The sequence below is a fragment of the Clinocottus analis genome, unplaced genomic scaffold (assembly GCF_023055335.1).
Source record: "Clinocottus analis isolate CAN_PGR_092001 unplaced genomic scaffold, fCliAna1.0.p SCAF_7, whole genome shotgun sequence".
NCBI lineage: Eukaryota > Metazoa > Chordata > Actinopteri > Perciformes > Cottidae > Clinocottus > Clinocottus analis.
This window is the reverse complement of record NW_027176229.1, coordinates 6503533-6530820: the sequence shown is the minus strand read 5'-3', so window position 1 is coordinate 6530820 and position 27288 is coordinate 6503533. Positions and strand designations below refer to the sequence as shown.

The following is a 27288-nucleotide window of genomic DNA, read 5'->3' as shown; positions in this document are numbered from 1 at the left end:
TTTTTTGATGTGAATTTTGTTGCAATTGGGACGGTATGTCTCGTATAAGGGTGATGCACTTTGAATAGCTTTTCTGACATGTTGCAGCTCCTTTTCTCCTTTTGCTGATTGTCATTGAATTGCAGGAAATACTTGACGTGAGCAGCTAGCTTGACTTTTAATTGTTTGTTCAACAAGTCTTACTTTAAAAAAAACTCCACAATGAGTTGAGGGATTCTTACATACTCAGATTAAACATCTGTAATTTCTCTGGGCTTTCAGTTATCTCTCAGGACTTTTATATGACTTTTTTCATGAGATGATCCAACTCTTTAACACAATGATTTCTATATACATTCAATTCCATTATCCAAACTGCTGATCCTATTAAGGGTTTGGGGCGCTGGAGACGGCTGACATTGGGCGAAGGCAGAGTTCACCCTGCACAGGTTACTTTAGTACTTTTACTTTAAGCTTTTAAAATGTTTGTACTTTTACTTTATGGAAACCATAAAACAAAGCAGTTGAGTCAGTTACACACATATTTCAATGTCTGGAATCTTGTAAAAAACTTTAGTTGGAATATTAGTTCTTTACTTTGTTGAATCAAATTACCTGGAGATGACTGAGGTGCAGTGTATTGTGCTTCAATGTGTGATTTCTATTTGGGTAAAATAGTATGAAAGCATGCGGATGTCCTTCAATGCTTTCTCGTACAATACTCAGAATTTCAATATTTACCTATGGCGGTCATTGGCTCTGAACTGATGCAATGTTTGTCTTGTATAAATGACCAGGGCAGTGCTGTTTCAAAACTGCAATCTTTATCTGCTTGTAGAATATTGAAAGTGTTTCAATGCTAAATGTTCTTTATTCCCATTTAATTTAGTTTTCTCTGTTATTCCAGCAAATACGAGATGAGTGTTCAAGAAGCTTCGGTTAAGAGCAGTGGTGTTGCTGTCATGGATGGTACAGCTGAGAGGTATGCAAAAGGCTACATGTGGAAAACATATTTTTATTGTGATGTAGATTTGATGTAACTAACAATTATGTTTATCCACAGCATCTCTCCCCAAAAGGCACCGTCAGACTCCTCAAACCTTAAGCCTCACTCCCCTCTCATCCTCAATGGAGAAGCCTCCACAGCTGAGCTCTGTGCAACATCTGAGCTGGAGGAAGCCACTGAAGGACTTTCACGAGGTAAGAGTCTTTTATAGTGTACACCTCAAAAACTATTCAAATATCCGAGTGGCCGCCAATACTCTTCAGCTTAACACAAACATCTTGAAACAGACACAACCTGTGAACAAAAGGCCATGAATGTACTTTATGTCTCTATAAAGGTCAAATGCTACTACTGTAGTTAAGCTGCGTGAAGGGTTTGGAAGATACTTATGAAGTGTTTAAAAATTCTGCATGTTTGTCAAGTACACAAAGCAAAACGATAATGTCGAGAGCTCCTCAAAGGACATCCAACACAACACAGCACACTCTTTATATCTTTACGCTGGAGTCAGAGTGACTAAAGTTGTGGTTCTTGACAAATAAGAATGGAAAATAAAATGAAATAAAGTACAATTAGGAAAAATATTTGAATAACAGGAAGGACTTTTAGCTACACAAACAAATGCAGCATTATTGTGTTTGTGTTACTTGAAGCTCTCACTAGGACTGCCCCTGTTGAGCCAAAGCCAGTTCCCTTGTTGAGGACGAACGGACCGGCACTTCTGGCCCCAGCGGACGAGCTATGGAGCACCAGCAGACACAAGGCAGTCAGGCTGAGGATGGAGGACTCCGGTCCGGCCTCGGAGACTCCCATGACCGTCCATCAGATGTTTCTGCAGACGGTGCGAACGTGCGGGAATCATCCGGCTTTGGCTTCCAAAGAAGAGGGCCAGTGGGTGACCCTGTCATGGAGGCAATACTATGAGCAGTGCCGGGCAGCAGCTAAGAGTTTCCTCAAGGTCTGTTTGCAAATTTATATTGTTTTACTCTCAAACAATAATGCTAATTAAGAATCTTTCCATCCGTTTTGGGTCAAAAGTAGGAATAATAGACATTTAATTCTCTTACTTGTGAGATTATGCTGCTGAAAATCTACACCTGAGTGTGTAAATCTCACAGCTTGTGTTAAATCTCCTGTTTCATTGACATGTTTGTGTCCTGTGAAGTGGAGTGGCTGACGAAATCTACGTCAAGATTAATGGAGGCATTGTGCTGCTGTATCAATAAAGATACTCTCTTTAAAAAAATAAGAAAACAACAACACCTTATGTGCTTTTTAGTTGGGGCTGGAGCGTTACCACGGTGTGGGGATTCTGGGATTTAACTCTCCCGAATGGTTCATCGCAGACATCGGCTGCATCTTTGCAGGGTAAGATCACATACCGCTTTAAGTTCTGTAAGAAACTTTCTTATTTGATGATCACATTTTTGTATAATTCAAATTATGTGGCATATTTTGTGCATCATGTCTCGTGTCTTTAACTCATTTACAAAACTAATGAATAGATAAATCAACATTAACTTTAGTTATTGCTCCTGAGTCTTTCAAAAGCAATTATTTGTAAGACAAATTGTAGTCAAAAGAGCAAAATCCACAGTAACTCGTGAAAGAAATGTGTGCATTCTGCAAAGCTTTTTACTCTCTTATACATGAATTGTTCCTTTAGGGGTCTGGCTACTGGCATTTACACCACAAACTCTCCTGAAGCTTGTCAGCATGTGGCTGCCAACAGTGAGGCCAACATCCTGGTAGTGGAGAACCAGAAACAGCTCGAGAAAATCCTGCAGGTCAGGAGCTGTATAAGACTGCTGTATTAATTATTGGCAAAGTTAGAAAACAAGTTTGTCCTCAGATGCCTTTCGTTTAATTTGTATTTCCCCAACAGGTTAAAGATCATCTACCTCATCTGAAAGCCATTGTCCAGTATAAAGGCGAGCTGCAGCAGAAAGCACCATTTCTATATACAGTACGTTCACTCAGCAAACATATTGTTGAAGCAGATGAGTCACATGGTTGTAGAAAATCTGATCTGAATTATGCCTAAAGTTTCAACTCTGATTTTCAATACAACAGTATTATATTTCTTACTTGTATAAAAAATATAATTAATTCAATGTTACTGACCTTGAATGTATTACACTCTGGACATAGATGCACTTTGTTCAACAATGTCTTTATTTGTGTAGTGGGCAGAGTTCATGAAGCTGGGGGAGGATGTGCCCGACGAGCAGCTAAATGCTGTGATTGACAGTCTTCGAGCCAACGAGTGCTGTACTCTCATCTTTACCTCTGGAACCACCGGAAACCCGAAAGGAGTCATGTTGAGCCATGACAATGTGAGTTATCACGACAACGTACTTGGTTTTCCCCAGCTTTTATTATACTTTAACAATATATATATATCGTTCCTTTTTCTGGCTGAATCGCCAATTTCTTTTTTTTTTATCAATTTATTTCATTTTTAAACCTATGTTTAGTTAACAATAATATATGACACAAAAATAGCAAATAATCTCTCTTGAGAAGCTGGAACCAGACAATGTCTCGCATTTATTCACTATTAAAGTAGAATAAATTGAAAGAATATTATTTAAAACAATAGTAATTATGGTAATAAGGTAGAAAACAGCAAGCCAACTAGTTGTATTGCAGAAGGAACATAAAAGACTCGAAGAAGATAAATACATTTGTAAATTAATAGTATGTGTATAATCAACAAAAACATAAACGGAGCTAAAAAAAGTTTTTATTCTTTCTTTTTTTTTTTGAAAACAATCATTTTATTGGACATACCAGAATTTTGGGAGATCCAATAGCATTTTAACTGCATGAGATAAAGTGTTTGTTTATGGAAACAAAAAGAAGAAGAGGACCCAACATCGAGCCCTGGGGAACCCCAAAAATAGCTCCAACATGTATTTTATGCCAACACATCAAATATTATCAGACAGATAAAACTCACTGTTTCATGCCTCCCTCAAGAGGATTTTTGGAGTGTTTTTTCAAATGTAATATAATTCATTAAATGTATTGATCCCAAAAATGTCCCATGGCATATTTGGGGCAGCGTCAAAGAAAAATATTTGAGTTAAATACTTTGATTCTGACTCCTCTCTCATTTGCAGCTGACATGGACAGTCCACAGGGCAGCTTCCATGGTCGACTTAAAGTATGCTGAGGAGGTGATGGTCAGTTACCTGCCGCTCAGCCACGCGGCGGCGCAACTAGTGGACATGTGGTTGTGTATTTTTTGTGCTATCACCATCTATTTTGCAGAACCAGACGCCCTCAAGGTGAGGATGCCTACTGTTGTATGAACATAGAATTATTATTTATTGTTTACTATTTTTACTCTAATCCCCAATCTTTTTTCCCAGGGCTCCTTAGTAAACACACTTAAAGAGGCTCGTCCAACGTGTTTCGTGGGGGTTCCTCGCGTGTGGGAGAAGATGCAAGAGAAAATGAAAGCTGTTGGTGCCAAGGCATCCCCAATGAAGAGAAGAGTGGCGGGCTGGGCCAAGTCCATAGGCCTGCGGTACAACTACAGTGTCATGAACAGGTGAGACAGCTGTTAAAATCATGCTAGTGTTCTAGCATTTGCCAACTAGCCTGAAGCAGAACAGCTGAGGCCGATGGGAAAGATTTTTATGTCAATACATCCAATAGTTTTTTCTTTCTGGCCCAAGCAGACAGACCAACATTGACACTTTGGTAACTTTTAATCTTGAGCCCAGTACTTAAATCTGAGCAAATCTTAGCTTCAAACAAACGATGGGTGTAATTCTGACTTTATCTTGTTTGTTTCCAGGGAGAATCAGGTGCCCTGGGGCTTCATGCTGGCTAATACTCTGGTCTTTAAGAAGGTCCGTGAGTCGCTGGGCCTGGACCGCTGCAAGTTATGCTTCACAGGCGCGGCCCCCATCACCAAAGACAGCCTGGAATACTTCATGAGCCTGAACATCCCTTTGTTGGAGCTCTACGGCATGAGTGAATGCTCCTGCCCACACACCATCTCCTCTGACACGTATTACCGCCTCACAAGGTCAGCACCAAAGCATTGTGGAACATGTCTACTATGATTAAAATGTGTTGCCCATATGGATGTGAGATGTGTGACATGAATAATCAGGAGATTTATTCTTGCAAGAAGGAGAAGAGTAGTATCACATACAGTTATGCGTTAAGTTGCTGCTCAATTCTTAACGGGTATGGTGAAGATTTGAACCCATTTGAACCAGTTTTAATCCATTTTAACCAGTTTGAACCAGTTCTTCTTTATCTTCTTTCTTTTCTTCTCTATCTTATTTTGGAAAACACTTGTACTTAAACAGTGCTAAACAATTAAAATAATAATAATTGTTACTATTATCATTGTTATTCTTATCATTGTTCAACTCAGACGACGGGTATAAATTTGCCATTGGTGGCGTATCTCAGACGGTATCCTTCTCTTCATCTATCTGCACTATTTATTTTGGAAGGGACCCTTCATTGCATTCTGTGCATCACCAAAGATGTTTAAAAATATATTTCTATACCAGAATGATAATGTGATGAGCCAGGCCTTTCTATAGTGCTGACACACTGTAGGTATATGTCTGGCTATGCAACACTAATATTAATATAACTTCTCTTGAGGGTTTGTTATTAAGAGGTCACATGTCAATACAATTGGGAACCACTGGTTTAATTCATCACAAATTAGCCAGGTTTGTGGGTTTTGCATGACATTTTTTTTTCACAGTGTACTGACATTGTGATATCTTATTTCTTTGTACTGAAATTCAAAGTAGCGGTGCAGTTGTAGCGCAACCTTTTGTCAGGTCAGATCTAAATAAACACGTTGCTGACTTGTTTTGTCTTTGCAGCTGTGGGAAAAAGATGCCAGGCTGCAAGACGAAGCTGGTGAACCCAGATGAGGACGGGTGTGGAGAGATATGTATGTGGGGTCGGCACGTCTTCATGGGATACCTGGACATGCCGGATTTAACAGAAGAGGCTCTCGACCAGGACGGCTGGCTGCACTCTGGAGATCTGGGAAGACACGACCAGAATGACTTCCTGTACATCACAGGAAGGATCAAGGGTAAGATGTCGTCCCCTGGAGGGGCCTGACTCATTGATCCACAGGACTACACTATCTAACTGTACATAAAGTCGTTAAACAATACTGAATACAATATTGTTGTCTTGACACTTTTACTTTAGATCAGAGTACTTTTTAAGTACTTAGAACTTCAAGTACTCCACAATAAAAATAAATGGAACATACAAGTCTTGATAGCTTTTCTATAAGGATATATACTTTATTTTTTCAATACATTACTTTTAGATACAATTGTAGTGAAAGGAAGTGGGCGTGGGATCTTGATAACTGAAAACATCACAGACAGAGTGTTGTCAGAAATCACTGTGGTCACAGTGTTTTATAGTATTTTAACATTGTCAAACGCTTTGTAAAACTAAACTGTATTTCTTGCACAGAGCTGCTCATCACTGCAGGTGGAGAGAACATCCCTCCGGTGCCCATCGAGGACTCAGTGAAGGCCGAGGTGCCCATCATCAGCAACGCCATTCTGATCGGAGACAAGCTGAAGTTCCTCTCCATGCTGCTCACGCTCAAAGTAACCTTCTTGCACACAGTCACAGCTACTGAATAACTAAAGCAAACAGTATAATGACCCTTCTCTATTTCCACAGTGCGTGGTGGATGACAACGGCGATCCAACAGACGAGCTGAGCCCTGAGGCCTTGACCTTCTGCCAGCAGCACAACGTCACAGCCACCAAGGTGTCAGAGATCACAGCCAATAAGGAGCCAGCTATCTACAACGCCATACAGGAAGGCATGGAGCGAGTCAACGCCAAAGCAACGTCCAACGCACAGAAGATCCAGAAGTGGGTGATACTGGAACGAGACTTCTCTGTCAACGGAGGAGAACTGGGTGAGTTATTTTTGCTTTCTTCTTTTGGTAGTAAAGTTTGAGCAAATTCTGCACACAACACTATTGTTCAGGAAGTATTCACGCCTGCTGTAATCGACTTGAATCAGCTGTTAGTCAAGGTATTTCTATAATCATAAAAGTCTTGTGACTGCATTCCAGTGGAGTGTGATTGGTAGCGATTTAATCTCCCCACTTGAGAATTTTTTTTTAAGCTGAGTGACAGCAGAGACTTAAGCTTGAGATTCAGATTTATTGAACCTACTTTGTTCTTTGTTCTGTCTGTGCAGGACCTACCATGAAACTGAGGAGGCCCATTGTTGTGAAGATGAACCAGGAGAAAATAAATGAATTGTATGCTGTGGCCACCGAGTGACAGTAGACTGTGCAGCATTGAGATGAGATGATACCTGGGTCATGGTTGTATGGTGTCCAGACGTCATTTGAGGAATGTTTAAATCTCTTTCATCTGAATGTTAAAAGTGCAAAAAAAAAAGGTTTAAATGATGTGTTTAATGGAACAGATGTTTGTGCTATATTTTAATATGTTTCTGTTGTCTTTTTCGAGTCAAGATCATAAATCATAAATCACAAATTTGCCTGAAAGGGCTTTGCAATATTTACATATTCAACATCCTCTGCCCCAGGACCCTCGTGTACATTCACGAAAAACTCCCTGTAAAAAAAACTTTAACGCTAAGAAAAATATGATGAAGGAAGGAACAACAAATCGATGTCATGTGTACACATGTGGTTTCAAAGGAGCTGTGTACTATTTGTAAATAAAATGTCCTAATCAGAGCCAAATCTTGCCATTTATTGTCGACATACAGGTCAGTGCATGCCGCCACACTGGGAAACGCTGGATGTGTCAGTCATACATTTTTGAAAGAAAATTTTGTGAATCCACTGTGGCCTGAAAAATGAAACTCTCTCGTCTTGGTCATCAGCATTACAGTATTGTATTTCTGAAGCAGAAATGTCTATTTCAAGTTTTTACTCCATTAATTGCGAGTTTTTTGTCTCATGCTTTGAGATAATTCCCCTCTAGAAAAACTGCAGACTTCACCTCTAAAGACTGGATGGAGCTGATGTTATGAGAATAGAATAATCACTTGTACCCTCATGTGGATGAAATCATGTACTTCATGCAATACGTTTCCACTAAAGGTAGGAAAACCAACATAACTAAACGGTAAACATTAAGGTTTTCAAACATTAAAACAAGAATGTGTTGAATAAGAGTGAATAAGAGACATTAATCCGATAGATTAGGCTGTTTAAGGCTTATAAACAGTTACATCCAGTAGTACAATACAAAGACAGAAAGTGGACATTTAGTTAAATGGTCAGTTTAACTGAATTAGATGCGTAATTAACTCTTTTTTCTCATAGTTTCAGTGAAACCTGTTTGTGGGATTATCCAGCGTAATGGAAACATAATGCATGTCGACCGTTACACCAGTAATCATTTATTTTTTGATAATGAATGCACATTTTATCACCCTCTGAAGTTGTTTTGGTAAACTTGTTCGCAACAAGTAGATACATAGCAACATTAGTTGTATTTATGGTATAATGATTGATTTAATTCCAATATTAACTCTCCTTTTAGCTCCTTTTATCCAACTGTGTCCGTCTGGTGACAGCGACCGGCTGCTGCTGGAACAAGGTAGACATGAGCAGTGAGAGTGAATAAAAGCAGTGAAATTGTGGACTGTAAGTCCAAAACAAACTGATTTATACGTTTACATTCATTCTCTAAAGATGTTTTATTCATTTATATCAGACGGCACAGAAGGCCAGAGTCTGGACAGATGTGGTGTCACCGTGTGGTATGATTGAGTGATAATTTAGTGTCTGATCAGTGTGGAGTGGTTGAACTCTAATCTATATTTACTTTTTAACATTGACTATCAGACAGAAGGGCCCTTTTAATGACGCGTAACACATTTTAATCTTTGGACATTTTAAGTAATGTGCTAACAAACTGACTCTTCTTTCTTGATGTGTCTATCAGGTAGAAAAAAAGAATTGCACAAGTTTTGTTGCATAATAAATGATAATGACTTGTCTTCAAGAGTAGATAAGATATGCAATTATGTAAATATAAATCACCTTCCCCCCAAAAAAACACACGCACACCAGCAAAACTACAACCCACTGAAAATTGTAGTATCAATAATATAAACAAAGCGGGTTTCTAGTCGCAGGATATTTGTGTGTCCAGGTCTTCTCCAACACGAGGAGCAGTAACCTTTCGTCAAGCTCGGTGGATCTTTAACTGGCCGACTCAGTTATTCTGAGGATTGCGAAAGTCATTAAAGCTCTGGACTTGAGGCGTGTGTGCAGGAGAAGTCGGTAAGCATTAAGCAACTTCTCTGTTGGCTGATACTTTCTTCAGAGGCCAACAGACCTGCGTTGGTCAAAGGTTGATCTGGGTCTGTACTGCACTTGACAACAACTGTCTCAGAAAAAGGTAGGAAAAGTTTCAATTTTAAGATATTTTTTGATGTTGCAGAATATGAAAAAGACTTGAATGTTGTCGTCATAGGTTGCAATGAGGACTATGAGGATGATGCACTTTGAATATCTTTGATTATTTACATTTTACAGCTTTTCTTTTTTTTTGCTTTAGCTGATTGTTATTGAATTGCAAGAAATAATAAATGAACTCCACAATTTAATTTCAAGGCTAAGAAAAATATACTGCTATGCTCACTTTGTGATCTTTGTGTGGAGACAGAAGGAACTGAATTCATTAACTTTTGGGCTGAATGGTCTGTGGGTTTAAGACAAACACTTGACTGAAAGAAGGAAAATACTTAAGGTGAGCAGGTCTCTTGACTTTTAATTTTTTGATCAATAGAGACAAAGTCTTTCTTTAAAAAAACTCCACAATAGGTTGAGTAATTTTAACATACTGAGACTAAACATCTGGAATTATTCTGGACGTATTGTCTCCTTAAAGGACTTAAACAACACCCAGTTTTCGTCAAAGGTTACCTTTGCTTTCTGGGTAATGTGCAAATCCAAGTCATCAATGACACTGAAATCCATCAATATGTGCATATTACAAGACACCTCATATTGCCACACTGTAGTTTTGCAAGTCGTATGAACTTTGGTCCAGAGACATTTTGACCAAAATTGTAAACTAGAGGTCAGACTGAGAGTCTGCTGGGTTGACAGATCTTAATCTAAAACAGTTTTATGACAAGGTTCTTTTGCTTGAGTAATTAAATGTGTTGTTACTTTTTAGCTCCGCTCCCAAACATTACAGAGGGAAACATCGTGATATATATATATATATATATATATATATATATATATATATATATATATATATATATATATATATATATATATATATATATATATATGTGTGTGTATATATATATATATATATATATATATATATACACTTTAAGGAAATGTGTGTGTGTGTGTGTATATATATATATATATATACACACACACACACACATTTCCTTAAAGTTATGAGTACTTCCAATCCATCACGGCTGATGTGTTGGTTTGGTTATTTAAAGACTCAGCTTGAGACCATAAGACACAGTAGTTCAGTAGTTTACACACTAGATGGCAGCATTTCACTCTCTGCAGTACATTCATAAGATAACTGAATCAAGTCTTTTAGACAATATTTACATTTTTATTTAAGACGTAAAACGTTGAATTGACTGGAGATGACTGAGATGGAGTGAAATAGTATAAAAGCATGCAGTTGTCCTGCAATACTTTCTGGCACAGTATTCAGAGTTTCAAAATGTACCGATGGGGGTCACTGGGTCAGACCTGTTGCAATGACTTTGTCCGCCTTGTATAAATGACCAGGGCAGTGCTGTTTCAAAACTGGAATTTGTATCCGCTTGGAGGATATTGGAAGTGTTTCAATGCTAAATGTTCTTCATGCCCATTTAATTTAGTTTTCTCTGTTATTCCAGCAAATACGAGATGAGTGTTCAAGAAGGTTCGGTTAAGAGCAGTGGTGTTGCTGTCATGGATGGTACAGCTGAGAGGTATGCAAAAGGCTGCATGTGGAAAACATATATTTTTTATGATGTAGATTTGATGTAACTAACAATTATGTTTATCCACAGCATCTCTACCCAAAAGGCACCGTCAGACTCCTCAAACTTAAAGCCTCACTCCCCTCTCATCTTTAATGGAGAAGCCTCCACAGCTGAGCTCTGTGCAACATCTGAGCTGGAAGAAGCCACTGAAGGACTTTCACAAGGTAAGAGTCTGGGAAAGATTCAGAAAGACGAGAAAAAAACGACTGATTTATTCTATTACATTAGAAGTCTTTCCAATCAATGAAGCAAAATGATAATGCCGAGAGCTCCTTAAAGGACATCCAACACAACACAGCACACTCTTTATATCTTTACACTGGAGTCAGAGAATGACCCTCTTCTTCTGTACATGTTTGGTATTCAGATGCAGCAAATATCATCATGTTGGTGACACTGTGTTCTTTGTTTTTTGCAGTTTGGATAATATAACCACGGGAAAATAAAAAAGGAAAAAAAAACAGATACAATGGATCATGTTAAGAAATAGAGTGACCTGAACCAGTTTAACGAAGCGTCGAAAAAGCCTTGTGGGTGTTTTTAGGTTCAGTAAAGAGACCATTGAGTAAAAATCACATGTTTCACTGTATCAAATGATGAACAGAGATCTTTTCCTTTTGTGGCCTTTTAGGCAAGCAGTTGTAGTTTTGTCAAGTTGTTTGAAAGCAACGTTTGGAAAATGGACTTTAGCTTTAAGTGAAGTACTTAGAGTCACACGGTGGAGAGGAAAATGCATCTCTGTCAAAGAATTGTAAGAATATAAGCTAAATGCTCTGGCTAACGTATTACATATTTTAGAGTTTTGGAGGAAATTAACTGCGAGATAAAATAAATAGATTTTTGCAGAAGAGCAAAAGATTGATCAAAAGGAAGGAATGAAATAATCAATAGATCCTACTCTGTAGAGTTGAAGTGAGAAAACTAAGAATAGAAAATAAAATAAAGTACCATTAATCAACCTATTTAAATAACAGGAAGGACTTTTAGCAACACAAACAAATACAGCATAATTGTGTCTGTGTTATTTAAAGCTCTCTCTCTCTCTAAACTTCCTCTAACTAAACCCGATTGGTAGGTAGGCACTGACATTTCTGTTTTGTCTCAGGTATCATTATAACCCTCCCACATTCACCGCACAACCTGTAAATCGTGTTGCTCTGACAATTCATGTAATATATCCACAGGGTTGAACCTGAGATGCCTGCAGTCCTTTCATGAAAGGGACTCTTCTTGAACTTGCTCTCTCAGTTTGTTGAAATTCGTATCTCTATTAATGGCGAGTAAATACGGCTGCCCCTGTTGGCCCAATCCAGATCCAAAGCCAGTTCCTATCGGACCGGCACTTCTGGCCCCAGCGGACGAGCTATGGAGCACCAGCAGACACAAGGCAGTCAGGCTGAGGATGGAGGGCTCTGGCCCGGCCTCGGAGACTCCCATGACCGTCCATCAGATGTTTCTGCAGACGGTGCAAACATACGGGGATCATCCGGCTTTGGCTTCCAAAGAAGAGGGCCAGTGGGTGACCCTGTCATGGAGGCAATACTATGAGCAGTGCCGGGCAGCAGCTAAAAGTTTCCTCAAGGTCTGTTTGCAAATTTACTTGTGCAGTGGCCTATTGTTTTAGTCTCTAACATTACTGTTAATTTAGGCTTTTAGCTTAAATTTAAGGCTGTTTACATCCATTTTAGGTCAAAAGTAGGAGTAGTAGATATTTTGTTTTACACTAACTGTGGTTGTCCAATTTTCAGTAGCAGAAAGTAGGAAAGCCACATTAATGTATTGTATGTAACACATTGTATGTATATGTACCAGTGGCGGTCCATGGTGTTGGCCACTAGGCCAGCTGTAATCGCAGTATGCCCCTCCAACCCCCGCCCTGCCCCCGCGAGCGCTAGTTAGCTCATTAGCTCGTGAGCTAACTGCGAGCTACGCAGACCTGCTTTCCAGTTTCCATCGCGCTCGTCTCACAAGCAGGGTGAGATGCGCTAGCCAGTAGTGTTATGTTACTTAGGGAATAGTCTCCAGCTAAAGATTTTTCTTCTTCTTTGCAAATTAAAGTGTTCTTTTTCTACACGTTAAAGTAGCGCAACCAACTTCACTAAGTGCATACAGCGCCACCTAAAATACCGGAGTGTGTGGTGCAGGGTCTATTGCGCTGTCTGTAAGTAGGACAGGACCAGAAAACAGCTAGCTGGCATCACCGTGTTTAAACAGCAAAGAGAGGGAGAAGACAAAGAACAAAGAGAGACACAGAGAAAGACACAGGTGAGATGTGATTGGTCAAAGAGCGTTAAGGAGCGTGTGTCAAGCTGGCCAGTGACCTGCTACAGAAAGAGAAAGCAAGGCAGCAGGAGACAGACAGGAGACAGAAGCTGTTCAATCATTATTATACATGTAGTGTATTTGTAAAAATCTTCTTTTAAATTACATGATAAAATAGCTATAACTTTGTGATTCTGTCTAGGCCAGCAGAACAGGTCTAGCTAGCCCTGACGGCCCGCCACTGATATGTACATATAACATACATGATGCACTTTAAAAGGAACATAGAAGACAAGTTGCCAGAGGAAACTTGTATTACTAACCCAGACTTTCACTGCAGGCATCTTCACTTCTTGCTTGCTTCTGGGGCTTTTTGGTTTTAGCCTGATCTTCTTCATTAAATACATAACATGTGAGCCTGTGAAATGTTCTTGTTTGTCATGTTTTATGTTAAGAATCATTATTCTCCTAAAACTTATGGCACTAGGAATGCAAATGCACTACAAATGCTACACCCAATATGAACATGAACAGCCTCAAATCCCTCAAAGCTAAAACTTTCAAGTCAACAACCGTTTCATTCATCTCCAGTGTGCTGAAGAAACCTTCCACGACATCGTATCTTACGTGCTGCCTGCACTGTTCGCAAGCACCTATGTTTGTAATTAAAACTAGTAGGGCAGACGTTTTTGACATGCACAATAATTATGTTCCACAATGTAAATCTACACCCGGGTGTGTAAAGCTCACAGCTTGTGTTAAATCTCCTGTTTCGTTGACATGTTTTTGTCCCGTGAGATGGAGTGGCTTTTGAAACCAGATCTAGGTCAAGGGTAATGGAGGCATTGTGCTGCTGTGTCATTAAAGATACATGCTCTTTTGAAAAAATGAGAAAAACAACAACACCTTATGTGCTTTTTAGTTGGGGCTGGAGCGTTACCACGGTGTGGGGATTCTGGGATTTAACTCCGCCGAATGGTTCATCGCAGACATCGGCTGCATCTTTGCAGGGTAAGATCACATCTACGGAAGAAGATAAAATTCTTTATAGACTTGTAGATATGCCTGAGAGCTTAGTTTCACCCAACACAACATTCATCTCCATGCTCATCTCAAAGTCCTCACCCACGGCTGTTAAGGCCATAACAGGAAAACAGCTCATAAAGTAGGTGTTAGACTTCTATCCAGCTGTAAAATGAGTAACAATGAAGTTGTTGATGGTACGCACCTACTCAAAGACATACCTTTATAGTGCAACAAGAGTTCATATCCAGAAACTACAGATCTTTTTAATTTTTCTTTCTGACGTAAAGGAGATTTCCATTGTAACAAAAGTATCAAATAAAAATCATTGATTGGTTAGATTGGTTCTTAGCTTGGTTGACAGCTCTTAAGTTGATTTCAAATGCTAGTCAGGTTGTTTTGAGAACACAATTCATCAATATGCAAGAAATGTATTTGTTAATTGTATTTTTGTTGGTTTTCAAAGTATGTGGCATATCTTGTGCATTGTGTCTTGTGTTTGCACACATTTAATGTGCATGAAAATCCACAATAACACATGCAAGAAATGTGTGCATTCTGCAAAGCTTTTTACTCTCTTATACATGAATTGTTCCTTTAGGGGTCTGGCTGCTGGCATTTACACCACAAACTCTCCTGAAGCTTGTCAGTACGTGGCTGCCAACAGTGAGGCCAACATCCTGGTAGTGGAGAACCAGAAACAGCTCGAGAAAATCCTGCAGGTCAGGAGCTGTATAAGACTGCTGTATTAATTATTGCCCAAGTTTAGAAAACAAGTTTGTCCTCAGATGCCTTTTTCTTAATTTGTATTTCCCCAACAGGTTAAAGATCATCTACCTCATCTGAAAGCCATTGTCCAGTATAAAGGCGAGCTGCAGCAGAAAGCACCATTTCTATATACAGTACGTTCACTCAGCAAACATATTGTTGAAGCAGATGAGTCACATGGTTGTAGAAAATCTGATCTGAATTATGTCTAAAGTTTCAACTCTGATTTTCAATACAACAGTATTGTCTTTCTTACTTGTATAAAAAATATAATTAATTCAATGTTACTGACCTTGAATGTATTACACTCTGGACATAGATGCACTTTGTTCAACAATGTCTTTATTTGTGTAGTGGGCAGAGTTCATGAAGCTGGGGGAGGATGTGCCCGACGAGCAGCTAAATGCTGTGATTGACAGTCTTCGAGCCAACGAGTGCTGTACTCTCATCTTTACCTCTGGAACCACCGGAAACCCGAAAGGAGTCATGTTGAGCCATGACAATGTGAGTTATCACGACAACGTACTTTGCTTTACTTAGCCATTCTTGTTTTGACATGTATCTACATTGAATTCCTTCTTAGGGCTCAATTGACAATTGTTTTTATTATCATTTAATCTAATATCTTTCAAATGAATTGTTCTTGTAAAAAAAATAAATCACAACTTTCCAGAGAAAGAGCCTCAGATGACATCTTCAATTGTTTTGTTTGACCAAAAGACCAAAACCTATAAATGTGCAATTAACAATGATATATGACACAAAAAAAAGAAAATGATCTCATTTGAGAAGCTGGAACCAGAGAATGTTTTGCATTTCTTGCAATTCTTTATTAAAGTACAGTAAAATAAAATGTAAAAAAAGGTGAATATAGTCACATGAACAACAAATCAGTTATCAAAATGTTTGGACCTTTGAAATGTATACAAACGTCATGTGTAAAAAAATACATAATGTTTTAGAAAGAGGCAGGTTTGAATTAAAAGTATAAGTAAAATGTATCAAAACATGAACACCATTAAATACAAGGATGTTGGCATGTCAGTAGTTTCTTTGCTTTTATTGCTATTTAGAACAACGAGAATTTTATGAGCATCAAATAAAGTGTGTACTTATGGCAATAAAAAGAAGAGGACCCAAGATCAAGCCCTGGGGAACTCCAAAAAACGCTGCAACATGTATTTTATGCCAACACATCAAATACTGTCAGACAGGTAGCAACCAGACCAGACGCTTATAAGAAAACTCACAGTTTCCTGCCTCCCTCCAGAGGGTTTTTGGAAAGTGTTTTTTCAAATCCAATATACATCAATAGAGTCATTGGGACAGCCCCAAGGACTTGAAGTTCCCATACTAGTTAAATACTTTGATTCTGACTCCTCTCTCATTTGCAGCTGACATGGACAGTCCACAGGGCAGCTTCCATGGTCGACTTAAAGTATGCTGAGGAGGTGATGGTCAGTTACCTGCCGCTCAGCCACGTGGCGGCGCAACTAGTGGACATGTGGTTCTGTGTTTGTTTTGCCATGACCACCTACTTTGCAGAGCCAGATGCCCTCAAGGTAGGATGCTAACTTTTAACATAGAAATAGTATTGCTGGTTTACTATTTTTACTCTAATCCCCAATCTTTTTTTCCAGGGCTCCTTAGTAAACACACTTAAAGAGGCTCGTCCAACGTGTTTCCTGGGGGTTCCTCGCGTGTGGGAGAAGATGCAAGAGAAAATGAAAGCTGTTGGTGCCAAGGCATCCCCAATGAAGAGGACAGTGGCGGGCTGGGCCAAGTCCATAGGCCTGCGGTACAACTACAGTGTCATGAACAAGTGAGACAGCTGTTAAAATCATGCTAGCGTTCTAGCATTTGCTAATTAGCACTGAACACAAAGAAGAGCTGACGGGAATGAGATTCGCTCTGCACGCTTCTGTAGTTGTGTTTGACATTTTTACCTAATGATAGCAGTATTTGAAAAGTCAGGAAATAACCAATGTGGTTACAAATTATCTTGAGTGGAACATAAATGTTGAGACAAAATTTGTATTCAAATACGTACAAAACAGACAGAGACCAACATTGCCACTTTGGTAACTTTTAATCTTAAGCCCAGTTCTTAAATCTGAACAAATCTTAGCTTCAAACAAACGATGGGTGTAATTCTGACTTTATCTTGTTTGTTTCCAGGGAGAATCAGGTGCCCTGGGGCTTCATGCTGGCTAATACTCTGGTCTTTAAGAAGGTCCGTGAGTCGCTGGGCCTGGACCGCTGCAAGTTATGCTTCACAGGCGCGGCCCCCATCACCAAAGACAGCCTGGAATACTTCATGAGCCTGAACATCCCTTTGTTGGAGCTCTATGGCATGAGTGAAAGCTCGGGCCCACACACCGTCTCCACTAACACCGATTACAACCTCACAAGGTCAGCAGCAAAGCATTGTGGAACATGACAACTAGGATTAAAAGGTGTTGCTGATATGGAGATGACTGTGACTACCTGTTAAAGTGGAACTCTACAGTTGGTCTTGAAGACCAGAAGTTTAAAAATGAAGAAAATCTATGAGTGTGGCGTCTGAGTCTGTGTCAGTGGGGGTCCCTGTCCCTGTTGATGAGGCCAGTCTTTGGTCCTGGAGGCATACAGGTCATGGATGGCAGTGTAGAAGTGCACCATCATTGCTAGGAACAGATTTAACTTCTTCAGCCAATGCACAAAGTACAAACGCTGTTGTGCTTTTTCGATAATGAGCTCCCACTTGAGGTCCTGGCTGAAGACGGAGCTCAGGGAGCTGAAGGACTCCACAGAGTCGACTGGGGAGTCCCACGGGGTGATTGGGCCGACTGGGGCTGCACTCCTCCTAAAATCCAAACCCATCTCCACTGTCTTTAGACTTTGAGCTCTAAAATGTTACAAGACCAGATCAATAGATAGTAAATCTCGCTCCTGTTGGCAGACTCGTGCCCACCAGAGATGTAAATGAGGATGTGATTGGTTTCTTTTTTTCCCTTCTATCCCAGAATGATGTGTACTGCCAGACATTTCTTTAGTGTTGACACAACACTGTGGAGATGTGTCTGGCTGTGCAACACTGTCATTTGTATAACTTTTCTTGTGGGTTTGGAAGTAGATATTCATTTGTTTTTAAGAGGTCAGTACAATTAGAAACCACGAGCTTAATTAATCACAAATCAGTCCGATTGTTATGTTTTTGCATGACATTTTTTTTCACAGTGTATTAACATTGTGATATCTTATTTCTTTGTACTGAAATTCAAAGTAGCGGTGCAGTTGTAGCGCAACCTTTTGTCAGGTCAGATCTAAATAAACACGTTGCTGACTTGTTTTGTCTTTCCAGCTGTGGGAAAAATATGCCAGGCTGCAAGACGAAGCTGGTGAACCCAGATGAGGACGGGTGTGGAGAGATATGTATGTGGGGTCGGCACGTCTTCATGGGATACCTGGACATGCCGGACAAAACAGAAGAGGCTCTCGACCAGGACGGCTGGCTGCACTCTGGAGATCTGGGAAGACACGACCAGAATGACTTCCTGTACATCACAGGAAGGATCAAGGGTAAGATGTCGTCCCCTTGGAGGGGCCTGACTCATTGATCCACAGGACACAGGGATAACTGTATCATGCTGCTCATTAATTGATGCATCAGTATTAATATCATCTAATAATGTCATATCTAATTTTTCTGCAGAACAATTTGTTCTACTTTTGGTACAATCTGCTGAGCATAATTCTTTACCTTTTCAAGATTTTAATTACTTGACTAAAAGCTCTAAGTTCTTTTTAAGTATTTAGACATTCAGCTACTCTACAATAAAAAAAATGGAAGCTATGCATTTTTTAGATAAAATTATTGAGTATGACGTGAGAACAACTTTTAAGAAAAATGCTGCACCCTTGTTTGTCTTCCTTTTTTTTCATCACATTATAATAATAATAATAATAATAATAATAATAGTTTTAACTTATATAGCGTTTTTCATAGTACACAAAGACGCTTTACACAGTGGAATCTTGACAACTGAATATTTTTCTACTGCTCGAATAAAAAAGACAGGAGAAAAGGAGGAAAGCAACATAACACAATGTTTTGTCAGAAATGACTATGGTCATTGTGTTTATAACATTGGTCTCTGAACATTGTCAATCACGTCACACACTTTTGTATTTCTTGCACAGAGCTGCTCATCACTGCAGGTGGAGAGAACATCCCTCCGGTGCCCATCGAGGACTCAGTGAAGGCCGAGGTGCCCATCATCAGCAACGCCATTCTGATCGGAGACAAGCTGAAGTTCCTCTCCATGCTGCTCACGCTCAAAGTAACCTTCTTGCACACAGTCACAGCTACTGAATAACTAAAGCAAACAGTATAATGACCCTTCTCTATTTCCACAGTGCGTGGTGGATGACAACGGCGATCCAACAGACGAGCTGAGCCCTGAGGCCTTGACCTTCTGTCAGCAGCACAACGTCACCGCCACCAAGGTGTCAGAGATCACAGCCAATAAGGAGCCAGCTATCTACAACGCCATACAGGAAGGCATGGAGCGAGTCAACGCCAAAGCAACGTCCAACGCACAGAAGATCCAGAAGTGGGTGATACTGGAACGAGACTTCTCTGTCAACGGAGGAGAACTGGGTGAGTTATTTTTGCTTTCTTCTTTTGGTAGTAAAGTTTGAGCAAATTCTGCACACAACACTATTGTTCAGGAAGTATTCACGCCTGCTGTAATCGACTTGAATCAGCTGTTAGTCAAGGCCATGTTAACCAGTCAAGTCTTGTGACTGTGCTGCATGCCAGACAGCATTCCAGTGGAGTGTGATTAAATCTCTCTCTCTGAGATGTTTTTTAATCTACAGGGGATCAAATGTTGTCACCATGTGGTTGGCGCTCAGCAGAGATTTAAGTGTAAGATTTGATTTAAATTAACTTTCTTTTTCTTTTTTTTCTGTCTGCGCAGGACCGACCTTGAAACTGAGGAGGCCCATTGTTGTGAAGATGAACCAGGAGAAAATAAATGAATTGTATGCTGTGGCCACGGAGCGACAGTAGACTGTGTGGAAGGAGAAATGTTTCAGAGAATCATCTTGTCACAGCCATATGTATATATATATATATATATATATATATATATATATATATATATATATATATATATATATATATATATATATATATATATATATATATATATATATAAGAGAATGTTTTATCCACATAAGTTAATATCAAATCCATTGAGTAGTTGTACGTCTCACAAGACAGCAGCACCAGCAATAGCTGCCACAACACTTAAGCACACACACTTTTCTGATGTTCCTCTGTGCACAGTACATATTTTTGGCAGAAGTCAGGCCTAACGAGCTCTCAGAACAAACACATGTGGTTGTGAAGAGGAGTCAGAAGAACAGGAGGCAACCTGGGTCATGGTTGTCTGGTGTCCAGACGTCATTTGAGAAATGTTTAAATCTCTTTCATGTGAATGTTAAAAGTGCAAAAGAGGTTTAAATACTGTGTTTAATGGAATAGATGTTTCTGCTATGTTTTAATATATTTAATTTTCAAGTCAAGATTCAAGCTGTTGAACACACATATTTCAAAGCAGCTGTGCACTTTTTGTAAATAAAATGTCCCCACAAGAGCCATTTATTGTTGGCCTTCAGGTACGTTGAATGCCGTCACACTGGTAAACGCTGGATGGTGTCGGTCATCATTTTCACAGTTTTTGAAGGGTATTTTGTGAATCCACTGTGGCCTGAAATATGAAACTCTAGTCTTGTTTATTAGCATTACAGTATTCTGAGGCAGAAATATCTCTCTGTCTCATGCTTTGAGAGAATACCCATATAGCAAAACTGCGGACATTGAGTTGATGTCTCAATAAACGTATCTCTAAGATAAGAATAGAACCCAATCACGTGCAAATTGTAAAGGAGGCATTTTAATTTATCCTTCTTTGTACAGTTTGACAAATTGAGAATTATTTTTTTGATTGATGTCCCTTGATTGTCAATAAAAAATGAGTGATTGACCGAACATTTATGTATTTGCAGTGTGTCTCCAAAGCGTTTGATTAATATTGATATTAATAACTGATCTATTTACTGCGTTTGCATTTATGTCTGATTCTTTTGACGCTGTGCTGAAGTTCTGTTTCATCACCACCATTTGTTTTTTCTGTCAAGAAAAAATTCCCACTTTGACTGACGAAAATGGCAATTTACGTAACTGAACATCTCATCTGATCTTGACTATTTAAACTATTCGTACAGGGTTGGGCTGACGGCTGCACATTCATTACAGGATAACGACATCTGGCACATCAACACACTCTCATGACCTCTCACCCAATTCCATATTAGTTGTATATACATACATATCAATTAAAGAAAATGTGACTTTTCTTTCACGACCAAGCAACAGCGTTTCCTGCATATTAGATATTTGAAAGTGATCCAATCATGGATGTTAGAATCTGTCTTAACACTTGCTGTTCTTGTTTTTTTAGAAAAAGGCCCCTCTGCTATAGCAAACTCGTGGATAACTCATCATGAACCTGTGAATTTCATTTCAAATGCAGCAGCTAAGACTTGAACCATGCAGGGCCATCACAGAGACAATACATTTGGACTCTCTGTCCAAGTACTGCTAAGCATGTAGCACTCCTGACAACACCATGCCCACTCGAATGAGCCAGGTGTGGCCCGAAGTGCTGCACACTTGTGCCATTTAACTCATCCGTGCAACACACATTTCCTGCCATTTCTCAGGGTTCTCATGTTGAACTTGCAGCACAAATGATCCTTTATCAGTTTCATTAATGTTTATTTATTTAACAGAACTGATACAGTACATATTTGAATATGAAGTACTCATCTGAATACATGGTGCAACAGTAGCTGTAATTAAAGGGCACACTATGGACGTGCTGTTGGTGTAACGCTGCCCCCGTGTGGAGGAAATAATGTACTTCCACGTGTTAGAGTGCCCCGAGCCCTCATGAAGCAATATTAGTAATTAAATTGAAAAACTCAATAAGTTCACCAATCATATAAAACAAGAATATGATGAAGAGTAAATAAAAGACATTAATCAGACAGATTAGGTTGTTTAAGGCACAGTTTACTTATACATTGAGTAGATACAGAGGAACATTAGCATTTATTTGGAGTTGTATTTCTGGTTTAATGATGAATATTTAAGTCCAATATTCATTCTCCTTTTAACCAACTATATCTGCTTTTTGGTCAAGAGTTGTGAGAATGAATAAAAACAGTAAAATTATAGACCGTAAATCCCAAACAAAAACTTAACTTTACCTCTGTTGCATTGGGCTGGATGCAACCATCTCACAGGCTTGATAGCACCAGATATTTGTCAGTAAATATATATTTATTTTTGTAATTTGGGTGATCTGACTGTTGATTAAAGCCAGCATTGGCTTCTTCTTCCTCATTTGGTCACGATGGCGACTCCTTTCTTGACCCAGGCGTTGCTGTTGAGTAAAGAGAGCATGAAGCGAGCCACGTCTCCTCTTCCCACTGCGCTGCCTGCAGGCTTCCCACTGCTGTCGGGCACAAAGTACCCCTCATGGGTCAGAAACTCTTGAGCTGTAGGTGACACAAAGATGAAACACTCAGAGGGCATTACAACAGCATTTCTCAATGTGATCCTTAGTGAAAGGTAGATGATACACGCTGAAAACCTCAAGGAATAGCGATGACAAAAAACAAACAATTGCCATTAAACATTGCATTAAGTGTAATGCAATTACATGCTCATACTCTCAAAATGGATCCTGAGGCAGACGAGCTGATTTTACCTGAGGCCGAAAGGTTCTTGAGACCCGGTGGACGAACCACAGTCCAGTTGATGTCCTCGGTCTGGTGCAGAAACTGCTCCATCTCGTGCATGTTAGTGAGAACGCTCCGGATCATCGGCAGCAGCAGGAAGCGGATGATATAAGGTGACTGCACTCCTGACGCGGCTAATAACAAGAAAACACCCTTCAAATCTTTCACATTTCATTAAAATGTGCACATAAATAACTTTTCATTCTCACATTTGTCTGAATTATAAATTGATGCTCTTGGGTGTTTGATGCATTTAACTATTGTAAACAGAGGTAAGAGCAAATCCTGGCTTTTATTCCATAACTATGAGACATCTTATGAATTCAAAAGGCTTTAATTGTCGCACTTTACGCTACAAATGCAGTATGTATTAAAATTGTATTAAAAGTATATTCTGTTCTTCCAATTAAAACCAACCATTAAACAGACTTATACAGACGGCTAGCAGCTCTGTGAGGATCTTTCTAGATGGCTGATCATATTCTGAGTAATAAAATTCTGTAATAAAAGTCTGAATGCACCACAGTGAAATGTAGCCGTACTCCACACGGTCACAAACTAATTGGATAAGTAGCTATAAATGTTTGATTGAAAGCCACATACTCACGCTCAGCATCTGAGAGTTGTGGTTAACTATTTTAAGAAGGCTAAACAGAAACAGTTGGTTCAGCAAGAGTCATTTACAGCCCCGTCAACACAAAACTATCTCTCAGGTAACATTGTTTCTTTCATCATCAAATCACACGAACCCACAGATGTGTGTGCTGCACTTACGATCAGTGTACCAGGAGGTCATGGTGATGATCTTGTTGACCCGGGCCTCTCGCATGGCGCCGATCACGCTGCGCATGGACAGGCTGTAGCCCGTCACCGCCGAGAAGAAGGAGGTCTGGAAGCCGAGGCAGGACATGATCACGTCCTGTCCACTGAAGTGAGCCTTCAGACTGTCTGCTGAGAAAATATCAGCTTCCACCACCTGAAAGCAGCAGACAGGGAGACATGAATAATCAATAAGGAGGAGAATTTGACTTCTTTGTTAAGTCGAGATCCCAAACTTATACTTATATTTGAACAGATGCATGTCAATTTGCAGCATTTATTAGTTTGTCTTGCAAACCTTTCTCACTGCACAGTTTCTCCAGATGACTAAACCAAAACCTCCAAGCTTTTTCCACTTAAATTTTGGATGACCAGATTTCCCATTTTCAATATTAATAACGCAACCATGCTGACAGACTTATTGGAAGTTATGTCTTCTATTATGTTAGTTTTGCCCATTTTATATTGCATATTCTCAAGATAGAAGTAAATAGTGTAGTTGTTGTTGATTTCAGCTACAGATGAATAGATAAATCGAGCTGTCATGAGGAGTTACAGTCGCAGGATGGTGTAAATTGGATTGACTCAAAACACAGATCATCCAATGTGGCTCATGTAAGTGTTTTTAATAAACAATGATTTAGATTTATCAGGTGATACTTGGATATATTCCATTCATAGGATATGTGGACCAGAAGAAAAATATAGATTAACACCAGGTTTATCTGTGCAGCGTTGCATTTAATCCACCCTATTCTCTGCAATGCTGGCTCACACCCAGATGTTAAACCTGCAAATCACGCGTGGCTTATGTCAGAAACATTTGCCGTACCTTAGATTTGACCTTTCAGAACCATCACAATTAAACATTTACCATGTGATATTACACCAAGTGAACTTTGAACATGCAGTGAACTGCAGCATAACGAGCCAGCTGACTCAAAGTGAGTGTCAAATTACCTTGAGATTATCATGATGCACGGCAAGTTTTCCCGGGTTCCTGACGATGGCGGTGACAGTGTGACCCTGCTGCAGTGCCTGGTTGACCAGATACTGTCCAGTCTGCCCAGTGGCTCCCAGCACAGCAATCTTCATCCTCAGCCTCTGACACACACACACACACACACACACAAACACACACACAGATCTCAGTCAGAGCTGAAGCTTATCAATGGACAGCATGTAGAGTGCTCTGATCCCTGAAACTAACTGCAGGCGAGTTCCCTCCCAGTTTCACAATTCCCAAGTGTATAAAAACGATTATTACGGTGCAATAAAGAAGCTCTATGTGAGGTATTAAGGTTTGTCATCTGATGTATTTTTTGCTTAAAATTAGTTTTTATATTAGTCACTGATTAAACAAAAATGCGTATCTAAAGAGGTTATATCTTGTAAATATAATGATTTTTTTTTGGTTATTACAATTGACAAATTCTTTCCGATCTACAGGAGATTGCAACCTGCTGTCCATCTCAGAATCACGAACAAGCATTACGCAGGAATCAAACGAAATGTGTTTCCATATGTTGATGTCTCGGCTCAGTTGAAAATGTCAGTTGGATGAGGCAAGGAGAACAAACACTGGGTGTCTTTGTTGAATCCCAATTGGGACAATTTCTGATGACGAGATTATGGGTCAGATGCTCTTTGAAGATATTAACCAGATACAGCTGACTGAATCTAGTTTACACAGTGGCTGCTATGTTCAAGCTAACACAGGTCAACATGGAGCCAGATGTTGCACTGTTACAGCAGCTCTGCAATCATTTTCTTTATGTGCCTTGTGATCCTTTTGATATTTTATCATTCCATTTGACTTTTGACGAACAAGGCAATCGCTTTGCCTTGCCTTGTTGCGTTGTTCTGACTTGATTTAAATGATTTATTCACAATATAGACTACAATATGTCATGTAATGGATCTTTTGTAAGATTCTCAGTGGCGATTCACTTTAATGATGACGTCAGGCTGCCGGTGGCGTCGACACAGTGGTGATCAAGTAGCATGAAATAAAAAGAAAACGGTGATACTGTTATGAAAAGGAAACAATTTAGGGGAATATTTTGTCTTCAAAGTCCCTTTGAGAAAAAGGTTTCAACCCTTTTCTCATCCCTCCCAATGCTGCAGTAGATTATGAAAGCATACATTCATAACTCAATGACCCAAAGCATACATTCATAACTCAATGACTCAATGATTTTTCACAATGTAAACATCTTTGATTACTTGTTTAATGCTTTTTTTAAAAGTCCAAGATGGCCCACATTTTGAGTCATGATCAGCTGAGAAACTCCGGAAGTATTGCTTTTCCTCATATATATATGTATTTTTTTAAATCTGATTTATAACACTGTAGCCTACATACAATCAGGATTAGTTTAAAGTGGGTTATTAACCTAATGAACTGTAAACTGTGTTAAATGACTTCCACCACCTCATGTACTCACAGTATATAACCAGGGTGGAGCGACTCAAACACAGATTGACGTTATCTAACCAGGTGAGCAACATACGTGTTTTACACTCCTCAAAAATATGACATTTTATGTTAATGCTTATTCACAAACGAGAAGACAGCCCGTTGTTGTTTAGAGTTGCGAGCTGACTAAACAAAACAAAACCACGCTAACAAGCTCACCTCCGCCATACGTCACACGTTGCGTTCACGTCCAGCGAGGGAGGCGTTCAAGACCCGCTGTGTTGCGTCGGAGTTCCGGTATGTTTGTGAAGAAAAGGTTTTCAGAAGTGCAATGTATTTAAAACGGATTGAAAATTGTTTTGATGACACTCAGGATGAGATTATATGATCCTTTCTAGAAAATGTTGAAGTGACTGATCAACAGTATCCCAAAAAGTATATTTTAATGCGAAATTAGCATCTAGACAATGAATGAATGCTAAACGTCAGAGCCGGTTGGTATCTTTTCTGTTGTTTATTGCGACGTGTATGCTGTCAGAAAATTGATGAATGTCAATTGATTCGTAAATCAATTAGAAATAGCCCATGTTTGCTGGTTGACAGCATTTCATATGGAAAATTCAGTTTGCTTCTTAAAAACTGTTTTTGTGTTTGTCTCTTTTCAGACTGAATTAAGATATGAAGACAGAAATGTTAACTGGTAAAGTACTTTAAAAGTGTAAAATTAAATACATATCTCGTTGCTCTATATAAGTTGTGTAAATCAATTTATGCATTGACAACTAATTAGCAAAAATGTAATATCCCGCTAAGTACTTCCTGGAATTATCTGAATTATGTTTGAGTCCATTAAACCATCAAGCATTTTGAACTTCTGTTGAGGTGAATCTCTCTTTGTATGGCTCTGCTTATATCCGTGTGTTTCAGATATGCACATGTGTGCATGAGACTCTAAGCAAAAGTAACATTTAGCTTTGTGTTTGTTTTCTATTGGGTAAAATATTAGAGGATTAAAAAGAAACAGTAACATAAATAACTGATGGCAGCAGTGACATAAGACGCTTACAAATAAGTTCAAGTTAATACTGACATAATTAATAAAGAGCAGTGTAACTTGTTT

General features: G+C 39.3%; 3 protein-coding genes across 7 annotated transcripts; 2 read left to right on the top strand and 1 right to left on the bottom strand.

Annotated features, from left to right (window-relative positions):
• The first annotated feature begins 896 nt into the window (after window positions 1-896).
• On the top strand, window positions 897-7644 carry LOC137805335 (long-chain-fatty-acid--CoA ligase ACSBG2-like). Of its 2 annotated transcripts, XM_068605198.1 has the most exons (14): window positions 897-961; window positions 1043-1179; window positions 1639-1943; window positions 2265-2353; window positions 2652-2772; window positions 2871-2951; window positions 3172-3321; window positions 4111-4278; window positions 4363-4544; window positions 4794-5027; window positions 5854-6071; window positions 6470-6609; window positions 6686-6929; window positions 7217-7644. In XM_068605198.1, the coding sequence occupies exons 1-14, from the start codon at window positions 897-899 to the stop codon at window positions 7300-7302; spliced, it is 2220 nt and encodes a 739-aa protein (XP_068461299.1). In that variant the 3' UTR covers window positions 7303-7644. The 2 variants fall into 2 exon arrangements, with proteins under 2 accessions (XP_068461299.1, XP_068461300.1); XM_068605199.1 differs by lacking the exons at window positions 897-961; window positions 1043-1179 and having other exon boundaries at window positions 1764-1943; window positions 2652-2782; window positions 2878-2951.
• Window positions 7645-10901: 3257 nt separating this feature from the next.
• On the top strand, window positions 10902-20129 carry LOC137805373 (long-chain-fatty-acid--CoA ligase ACSBG2-like). Of its 2 annotated transcripts, none has more exons than XM_068605264.1 (14): window positions 10902-10966; window positions 11048-11184; window positions 12346-12602; window positions 14205-14293; window positions 14907-15027; window positions 15127-15207; window positions 15428-15577; window positions 16468-16635; window positions 16714-16895; window positions 17252-17485; window positions 18417-18634; window positions 19256-19395; window positions 19472-19715; window positions 20038-20129. In XM_068605264.1, the coding sequence occupies exons 1-14, from the start codon at window positions 10902-10904 to the stop codon at window positions 20127-20129; spliced, it is 2178 nt and encodes a 725-aa protein (XP_068461365.1). The 2 variants fall into 2 exon arrangements, with proteins under 2 accessions (XP_068461365.1, XP_068461364.1); XM_068605263.1 differs by having other exon boundaries at window positions 11048-11190; window positions 12334-12602.
• A 2049-nt stretch (window positions 20130-22178) lies between these two features.
• On the bottom strand, window positions 22179-26417 carry LOC137778970 (flavin reductase (NADPH)-like). Of its 3 annotated transcripts, none has more exons than XM_068566376.1 (5): window positions 26388-26417; window positions 24710-24853; window positions 23705-23906; window positions 22900-23064; window positions 22179-22687 (listed from the first exon to the last, which is right to left on the bottom strand). In XM_068566376.1, the coding sequence occupies exons 1-5, from the start codon at window positions 26394-26396 to the stop codon at window positions 22530-22532; spliced, it is 678 nt and encodes a 225-aa protein (XP_068422477.1). In that variant the 5' UTR covers window positions 26397-26417; the 3' UTR covers window positions 22179-22529. The 3 variants fall into 3 exon arrangements, with proteins under 3 accessions (XP_068422477.1, XP_068422478.1, XP_068422479.1); XM_068566377.1 differs by lacking the exon at window positions 26388-26417 and adding an exon at window positions 26197-26379; XM_068566378.1 differs by lacking the exon at window positions 26388-26417 and adding an exon at window positions 25976-26038.
• Window positions 26418-27288: the final 871 nt, after the last annotated feature.

Bases quoted from the DNA above. Each gene is read 5' to 3' on its own strand.
- LOC137805335 (XM_068605198.1), top strand. From the start codon at position 897: ATGAGTGTTCAAGAAGCTTCGGTTAAGAGCAGTGGTGTTGCTGTCATG. The intron at 1,944-2,264 runs GTCTGTTTGCAA...TGTGCTTTTTAG, and splicing joins CAGCTAAGAGTTTCCTCAAG to TTGGGGCTGGAGCGTTACCA. The intron at 6,930-7,216 runs GTGAGTTATTTT...CTGTCTGTGCAG, and splicing joins TGTCAACGGAGGAGAACTGG to GACCTACCATGAAACTGAGG.
- LOC137805373 (XM_068605263.1), top strand. From the start codon at position 10,902: ATGAGTGTTCAAGAAGGTTCGGTTAAGAGCAGTGGTGTTGCTGTCATG. The intron at 11,191-12,333 runs GTCTGGGAAAGA...GGCCCAATCCAG, and splicing joins AGGACTTTCACAAGGTAAGA to ATCCAAAGCCAGTTCCTATC. The intron at 16,636-16,713 runs GTAGGATGCTAA...CTTTTTTTCCAG, and splicing joins CAGAGCCAGATGCCCTCAAG to GGCTCCTTAGTAAACACACT.
- LOC137778970 (XM_068566376.1), bottom strand. The intron at 23,065-23,704 runs GTAAGTGCAGCA...TCTTGTTATTAG, and splicing joins GACCTCCTGGTACACTGATC to CCGCGTCAGGAGTGCAGTCA. The intron at 22,688-22,899 runs GTAAAATCAGCT...TGTCACCTACAG, and splicing joins CAAGAACCTTTCGGCCTCAG to CTCAAGAGTTTCTGACCCAT.